This window comes from Bidens hawaiensis, unplaced genomic scaffold, assembly GCF_021521415.1.
Source record: "Bidens hawaiensis isolate Kalapana, Puna unplaced genomic scaffold, B.hawaiensis_p1.1 tig00040022_1, whole genome shotgun sequence".
NCBI classification, from domain to species: domain Eukaryota; kingdom Viridiplantae; phylum Streptophyta; class Magnoliopsida; order Asterales; family Asteraceae; genus Bidens; species Bidens hawaiensis.
In genome coordinates, this window is record NW_027497046.1 from 108,127 (window position 1) to 116,557 (window position 8,431).

Here is an 8,431-nt window from a genome sequence, read left to right on the forward strand (position 1 = left end):
AAGTGAAGAAAAGGAAAAGAATAACAATTAAAAGGAAAAAGGATTAAGAAAAGACTTTGAAAAAGAGAAAGAGAAAGAGAAAGAGAAAAAGAGGTGTGAGAAGAGTGACGAGAGAGAAAGAGAAGAGTCAACCAACCGACCCTTTTTACTTACTCTGAAACCTTTTTTCTGATTGTCTTGTATTTGTAAGGCTTCCAAGTTCCAAGTCTCCACACACTTTATGTTCTTTCTTCTTCTTATTCACACACACACACACTCTCTCTCTCTCTCTCTCTACAAATTCATGAAACCCTCTTTATTTATATTTCTATAACCTCTCTCTTCAAGCTCATGATCCAAAAAACACACTCACACACCCATAAACAGATAAGAGTGAGAGACAACCAAAAACACACTCACACACCCATTTTCTTGAAAACCCTTTATTTAAAATCATCCAACACTCTTTGTTCTTGATGGATTTGTGACATTTGTTTGATGATATCCACAAAGAGCTAAATCTTGCAACTAGGTGTATTAGGGTTTTCATTCAAAAAACAGCAATCATAATAATAATAATATTATTATTATCTCATGAGTTTTGGGGGTTTTCTTGATAACAGCCACGGCGGTAACGGCAGTGGCATCCCTTATAATATGCGCGTCGGTGCCATCTCTCAACCGTACTCCAAATCAATGTTCTCTTCACCCGGCCTCTCACTTGCTCTTGTAATAATATTATCTTTTCTTAAACCACATCAAATCATACTTTTTTTTTTTTTACTTTTAACTGATTTGTTTTTTGTTATTAATTTTTTAGCAAACGTCTATGGAGGGTGGTGGTGGTGGTGAGATTGGAAGAATGCCGGAAAGTTATGAGGCTGGTGGTGGTGGCGGTGGTAGAAGAAGCCGTGAAGAGGAGCATGAGAGTAAGTCCGGTAGTGATAATATGGACGGTGGTGGCTCCGGTGATGATCCTGATGGAGATGATGGTAAACCACCGAGAAAGAAAAGATATCACCGTCATACACCGCAACAAATCCAAGAACTTGAAGCGTAATAATAATAGCTTTAATAACATTAAATGTTATTATTATTATTAGTCTTATTAATTTGTTAGATCTAACAAAAATTAATTATTATTATTTTTATTTTGTTTAAAGATTGTTTAAAGAGTGTCCTCATCCTGATGATAAACAACGTTTGGAGCTTAGCAGAAGATTATGTTTAGAGACACGACAGGTTAAGTTTTGGTTTCAGAATCGTCGTACCCAGATGAAAGTAAGTGGAAACAATCAATCTTTTTAATGATAATATTGTTGTAAACTGATTAAAAGTTTAATGTTGAATTAATTAGACACAATTAGAGCGGCACGAAAACTCGATTCTCCGGCAAGAAAACGATAAGCTTCGAGCGGAAAACATGTCGATTCGGGAGGCAATGCGGAGCCCTAGCTGTAACAATTGTGGCGGTCCAGCGATGATTGGTGATATCTCGTTGGAGGAACAACATTTAAGGATTGAGAATGCGAGATTAAAAGACGAGCTAGAGCGCGTGTGCGCCCTTGCCGGGAAATTTATTGGTCGCCCAGTATCCGCTATGCCAAACTCGAGTTTGGAGCTTGGAGTTGGTGGACACCAGTTCCACCAACTCCAAGGCGGTGTAAGTGGTGGGATGGTTGGATCAACCACCTCGCCACTACCACTAGGGCCTCCTGATTTTGGTGTCGGGATTTCTAGTGCGTCATCGGTTGGACCGCCGAGAGGAAGTAACAATGTGATGGGGATTGATCATTCTCTTGAAAGGTCAATGTACCTCGAGCTTGCGTTAGCCGCTATGGATGAGTTGGTTAAGTTAGCCCAAACCGACGAGCCGCTTTGGATCCAGTCCTTGGACACAGGCCGTGAGGTGATGAACCATAACGAGTATGCAAGGATCTTTACTCCGTGTATCGGGCAAAAACCGAATGATTTTGTTTCTGAGGCTACACGAGAGAGTGGGACAGTGATCATCAATAGCCTGGCTCTTGTTGAAACCCTAATGGATTCGGTATTTTCTCGTTAATCATGTTTCGATTATTATTAACTGTTATTCGTTACGAATTATTATCTGATTCTTGTTTATTGTTTTGCTTAGAACAAATGGGCAGAAATGTTTCCATGTATGATTGCTAGAACATCAACATTAGATGTGATTGCAAATAGTATGGGAGGAACAAGAAATGGTGCACTTCAATTGGTAAAATTCGGTTCAAAATCCCGTTTATTTTTTCGTTAGATACAATCGTTTTATTAACCGAATCATGTTTTAGATGCACGCCGAGCTGCAAGTTCTTTCACCGTTGGTCCCAGTCCGTGAGGTCAACTTTCTTCGGTATTGCAAGCAACATGCGGAGGGCGTGTGGGCTGTGGTTGACGTGTCAGTCGATACGATTCGTGACGGTCAAGCCGTTTTTTTGACTTGTAGAAGGCTTCCTTCCGGTTGTGTTGTTCAAGATATGCCCAATGGTTACTCTAAGGTATAAACTTGACTCTTTAGTCAACTATTGACTTTGAAGTTTTATATTTGTTTTTAGATTTGAACGAGTCATGTGATATACGACAATCTATAGCATAATGTGGTTAAAAATTAAAATCAATCGGTTTGATGTTAAAAGTCAAAGTTTGAAACCTTCTTTAGCATTTATGGAGTTTAACAAGTAGGTGTGCTTGCCTCTAGTCTTTAATGAGTTCGTTGTCACACCTCTTCTCTTAAAACCTTAACACTTACTTCCGAAACATGAATGCTTACATAAATATAGTAATGTACAACTTTAAATGCACTGCTTACATTTTAGTAAACATAATTTACCATCTTTGATGCTTACATATGTGTACATGTAACTTACACAATCTTTTCATATTATTATATATATGTTTATTATAATTATTTTTTTTCGAGATTTAATGTTGTTAAATTTGCCAGGGTATCGTATCTTTTATAAACAAAAGTTCTTAGACTCGAGTCGCCACTCTTGTTGACAAGATTCATTTTAGATGAATTTTATAACGCGAAAACGAACCTTCTCAAATGCTATTTTATTCATTTCAGATGCTGTTTTTGGCTTATCAATGCATATGTACTCCTTAAATTAAGCATATGGAATCAGATTCAAATACTTTATATTATATCATGCAGCTGTGATATATAATATACAACAGAAACATCTAACAACTCGATTTCCCGCGCATTGTGACATATTTATTATTCAGATCGCGATGATCCCGATCACTTTTAGTGGTTAATATCATCGTTGGTATAAAACAATTGTTTTGATGTTTCTGTTCCAAGTTTTCTGAGTTTTTTTGGGGTCCTATTCGATCCTGTTTGACCATTTTCATGTCATTTTGTTCTTATTTTATTTGCATAAATCTTTGTGAAAATAATAAAAATATTGTCATTTTCTGATGTAGGAGAATTGATAGTACTGTTTTCATGAATATACTATTGTCCATTGAGCCCATTTCCAAGATTTGTCTTCTATTATTGATTTTAAGTTATTTAATTCAAGAATCACTTTAATTTATTATTTAAAGTTATTCCTCTTTTATTAAACGACAGTTCTATATTAAAAAAACACTGACTAGCAAGATATTAGACACGCTAAAAAGAAAAAAAATATATACACGAAACGAAAAGAAGAGGGTTATCTAACCGCTCTACCCGAGTTAATTTATCTTTTTATGGTGTATGTATTTTTTAATAAAAATGGTTTGTTGATGTATCGTCCTTTTTAGGTTACGTGGGTTGAGCACGCGGAATACGATGAAAGTGTGGTTCATGAGCTTTACCGACCGTTGATTCGAGCCGGGATGGGTTTCGGTGCACAACGATGGGTGGCCGCCCTCCAACGACAATGCGAGTGCCTCGCCATTATTATGTCCTCTGCGGTCCCCACTCGAGATCACACCGGTACACATTTTTTTTATTATGGTAGAAATACAACTTTATATGCATATGGTACAACTTGTTATCCATTATTGTGTTGTATATGTAGCGATAACCTCGAGCGGGCGGAAAAGCATGTTGAAACTCGCACAGCGAATGACGGATAACTTTTGTGCGGGTGTTTGCGCGTCCACAGTTTATAAGTGGAATAAATTGTGTGCAACTAATGTTGATGAAGATGTTCGGGTTATGACCCGACAAAGTGTTGATGACCCGGGTGAGCCTCCGGGTGTTGTTTTAAGCGCGGCTACCTCGGTTTGGCTACCCGTGTCTCCTCAACGACTTTTTGACTTTCTTCGAAATGAACAGTTAAGAAGCGAGTGGGATATCTTATCCAATGGTGGACCCATGCAAGAAATGGCTCATATAGCCAAGGGCCAAGATCATGGCAACTGTGTGTCACTTCTCCGAGCTAGTGTAATCTTTCTAGCCCCCTCTATGTTTTTTATATATTTTTTTAAACTATGAATTTGTTCGACTGGTTTTGATGTAAATTATGTACCGAACAACGAAATAACGTTTTAAAAAACGAAAAGCTAAACCGGGCTGGTGGTGTTGATGCCCGAATTTTTCGATTTTACCTATTTGACGGTTTAATGGTTCCGGTTTTTTTTAACCAATTTTTTTTTTTTTAACATTTACTCAAATTCATTTAATTTGTGAATAATTTTATTATGACAAAATATTCAAGCCTTTTGGTTTTACCTGTTTGACATTTAGCGATTTGACTGTTTGGTCTTTTACAGCTTTAACTCTTTATCAGCTTTTTTAATATTTACTCAATATTTTCGTTTTCCATTATTGATATAACCGTCAAAACGGTTCAGTTTTGGCAATTTGATGGTCTAAACCAACTTTTATGTATTTTACCAAAATCATTAGTGTTTATAATAGTTCTTAAATGATAAAATATGATTTTATGATTATAATACATATACATAACTACATATATAAATATTAAAACTTAAAACATAACATGGCGAGTTTTAAGTTTCAAACTGAACTATTAAACCAACAAACCGTCAAAGTCAAAGCATGAACTAAACTGTGCGAATCTGAACTCCGCCTAGTCTCAAACCAGCACAATCGGTTAGGGTATTTCACTATTTCTATCAATTTCAACTCTATATGAACATTTTGGTGTATTTCCAAACATGGGTTGGGTTGGAATGATTGAAAAGTAGCAAGTAATACAGAAGAAAACACAGGGGCAAAAGGGTAATTTTCTTTAAAAAGAGTACTTAGGTCTATTTCAGATCTAACGTACAGACTTTAACTTTATTATAATAAGCCTTTTTAATCTAAAAAATAAAATCTATAAAGTCAAAACTGTGTTGCATGTGAAAGGGGGGACAGTGGAGACCTTTCTGGGTTCAGACCGTACGACACCGTTTTGGTTTTTGGGAAATTATCCAAAGCAGTTGACTCAATTGGACAGCGACCACACAATCACCTTTTTTTTTAATTATTTTTGTAAATCCTAATATTTACAAAATATATATTTTGGTTTCTAACTTTTTATTATTATTATTATTATTATTATTATTATTATTATTATTATTATTATTATTATTATTATTATTATTATTATTGTTACAGGCAATGAATTCTAACCAAAGTAGCATGTTGATATTACAAGAAACATGTATCGATTCGGCGGGGTCATTGGTGGTGTATGCTCCGGTCGATATTCCAGCTATGCATGTGGTGATGAATGGCGGTGATTCGGCTTATGTGGCTCTTTTGCCATCCGGGTTTGCCATAGTTCCTGATGGGTCAGGTAATCGTGTTGTGTCCAAGACAAATAATGGTGGTGGCAATGGCGGTAGAGCGGGTGGTTCTCTGTTGACCATAGCATTTCAAATCCTTGTTAACAGCCTTCCTACTGCTAAGCTCACCGTGGAGTCGGTTGAGACGGTTAATAATCTGATATCGTGTACCGTTCAGAAGATCAAAGCCGCTCTGCCATCAGAGAACTAGTTTATGATGTTTTAGGGTTTTTCGGGTGGTGAAATGTGAATGATATATAGTATTTTGAAGAATTTTTTTTTGGTGAGTCAAGAACGAACCGTGCTTGTCAACCGTTTCATTGTTGTAAGAACTAGATGTGTGTGGTTTTTACAACAAAGCAAAGGTGGTGGTTCGGGCATTGACTCGGTCAACCCGGCTTGATCAAGTTAGGTCTAGTTGGATTATAGTATGATGTGTTATGTTGAATGTGCCATGAAGGGTTTTCAGTGTTCTGTTGTATTTTTGTGTGAAAAGCTGTCTTGTGTTTTTTTTGGGTGCCAATCTTAGTTGGTTGATTATTAGTTTTTGGTATAAATCCACCATACAAGTGTTTTTACAAGTGTATGAGCAAATGAGTAAATCAGAAAAATTTACTTGTGATGTTGGTATTGATATTTGTACACCATTTAGTTAATTTTGACACCAAACAACTTTATTGCAATGATAATCATATGAAACAATGCTAACACCAGCCATAGTAGCCTCGTTTTGAAGAAGGAAACGAGCACAAAACACTAGGCACACCGTCCTGGCTTTTTTGGCCCGTTTCGGGCGAGCTTCATTGTACATGCAATGATATGTTTGAGTTGAATAGCCAACATGACCATCGGTGAACGGTCATTTTAATATAAAAAGAATCCATTTTTTTCTAGTATAATTCATTTAATTCTTAAATTTTTTATAGAAACCACATGTGAAAGTTTCATTTGTAAGACCTACTTCTCCACCCATAAAGATTTTTAAAACGGGTTGTGGAGAAGGAACTTTTCAAAAACGATTTTGAGGTTGGTGAGTCTTCAAAGATAAAGAAGACTAATGTTAGTTTTTATAAGAAAACAAGTTCTGCTAGGCAGAACAAGGTGGTAAAGAGTGAAACAAAAGATAAACCTGTTAATTCAACCATTGAAAAAGATGCTGCGTTGTCTAAATCTGAGCCTTCTAATTCTAGTTCGTTTAAATCATGCTCAACAGTTGAATCGTTGAGTGATTGTGAGTATGATGATTTTGAAGACTGTTTTAATGATAAAATAAAACAAGCCAAGACCAAGAAGGCTTGGGTTTCCTTGTATCACTAATCGCATAATTTTGTAGGGGCTTGCAAGATCCAATGACTCACGTTGGATTATGGATAGCGGAGCCTCTAGACACATGACTGGAACTCTTCATTTCCTAAAGAATGTCAAATCAATTCGGGGAGTTTATGTGGGATTTGTGGGAAATCAAGGTGGTCAGATTGTTGGTGAGGGTACTCTGTCAAATAGGAAGGTGATGTTTGAAAATGTGAAATACATAACTGAAGAATGTTTGATTCTAAAGCTAGGATTCAAGATACCGGATGAATGGGTTCTGATGAAGGCATCAAAGGAGAATGATTTATATGTTCTAAATATGGGTGTAGCATCATCTACAAAAGGCAATGTTCAGTGCTTTGTCACCAAGGCATCAGAAAAGGAATCTGTTTTATGGCACCGACGGATGGGTAACATCAACATTCGTGAGATCAACTATCTTGTTCACAACCAACTTGTTGTAGGAGTGAATGTCAAAGGGTTTCATTTGAGTACCGATTGTTTGAGTTATAAGAAGGGGCTCAAGACGTTACCAAGGTTTAATGTGTATGACATTTGTTCACATTATGACCTACTATATAAATCGAAGAGTGGTCATGTTAAAGAAATCTGGGAGTTCATAGTGAATGAAGCAAAAAGAGGTTTTAAGAAGTGGACACCTCAGTTTCTTCGTGTTTTCATGTTAAGATCAAGAATGAATCCTGAAGCTGAGTTGATTTGTACATTGAGATATTCTCGACCAGATTCTCTATGTGTTATACCGTTATACCCAATGGAACATGATTTTCATCCTTATTTCCTTTGGTCGTCTTACTTGGCGTTAACTGGTGAAGCCAATATCTATCTGGATCGTGGAGTTAAGAAGTATGATGTGATACGGGTGTATGATCCAATGTGGTTGGTAAATTGTTCTCAGAAAGACATAGAAGTGTTGCATTCGAGCAGAATACAGTGTTCAGACGACAAAGTTAAAACTCAAGCCAATCAGTTCCCGAAGGTTGTTGATTTGTGTTTTGATAAGAATATTCATTCTGGATATGCTTAGGAAACAAATTGGAGAGAGGTTAGTGCTGAACAAGACCGTATAGAGGCGGAGTTTGAGGCTGAACGTCAGGAAAGGATTACTCAAGCTTCATGGAATCGTTTTCAATATATTCCAAGCCGAGTACCTCGTCCAACTTCACAATTAAGATCAACGAAGCCGTCATTTGAAGAGGCAAGGAAAGCTTATCGCAAGAAGCATTTTGGTATTTATTGACGACACAAGTACCTAGCACTATCCAAAGGGGAGTTTGTTACTGCAAAATGTCTAATGCTAGGTCTTGTATTGTTAAACGTGCTGAAAATGTTAGCTTTGTTGTTATGGGCGTATAAGTTGATTAGC

The 8,431-nt window shown here is 36.7% G+C and overlaps 1 protein-coding gene across 1 annotated transcript; it reads left to right on the forward strand.

The window, feature by feature from the left end:
* Window positions 1-362: 362 nt before the first annotated feature.
* LOC143591728 (homeobox-leucine zipper protein HDG1-like) lies at window positions 363-6,228 on the forward strand. Its single transcript, XM_077071848.1, has 9 exons — window positions 363-708; window positions 800-1,035; window positions 1,143-1,260; window positions 1,337-2,029; window positions 2,117-2,218; window positions 2,292-2,498; window positions 3,757-3,931; window positions 4,017-4,384; window positions 5,567-6,228. Exons 1-9 carry the CDS (start codon window positions 574-576, stop codon window positions 5,945-5,947), a joined length of 2,415 nt encoding a protein of 804 aa, XP_076927963.1. The 5' UTR covers window positions 363-573; the 3' UTR covers window positions 5,948-6,228.
* Window positions 6,229-8,431: the final 2,203 nt, after the last annotated feature.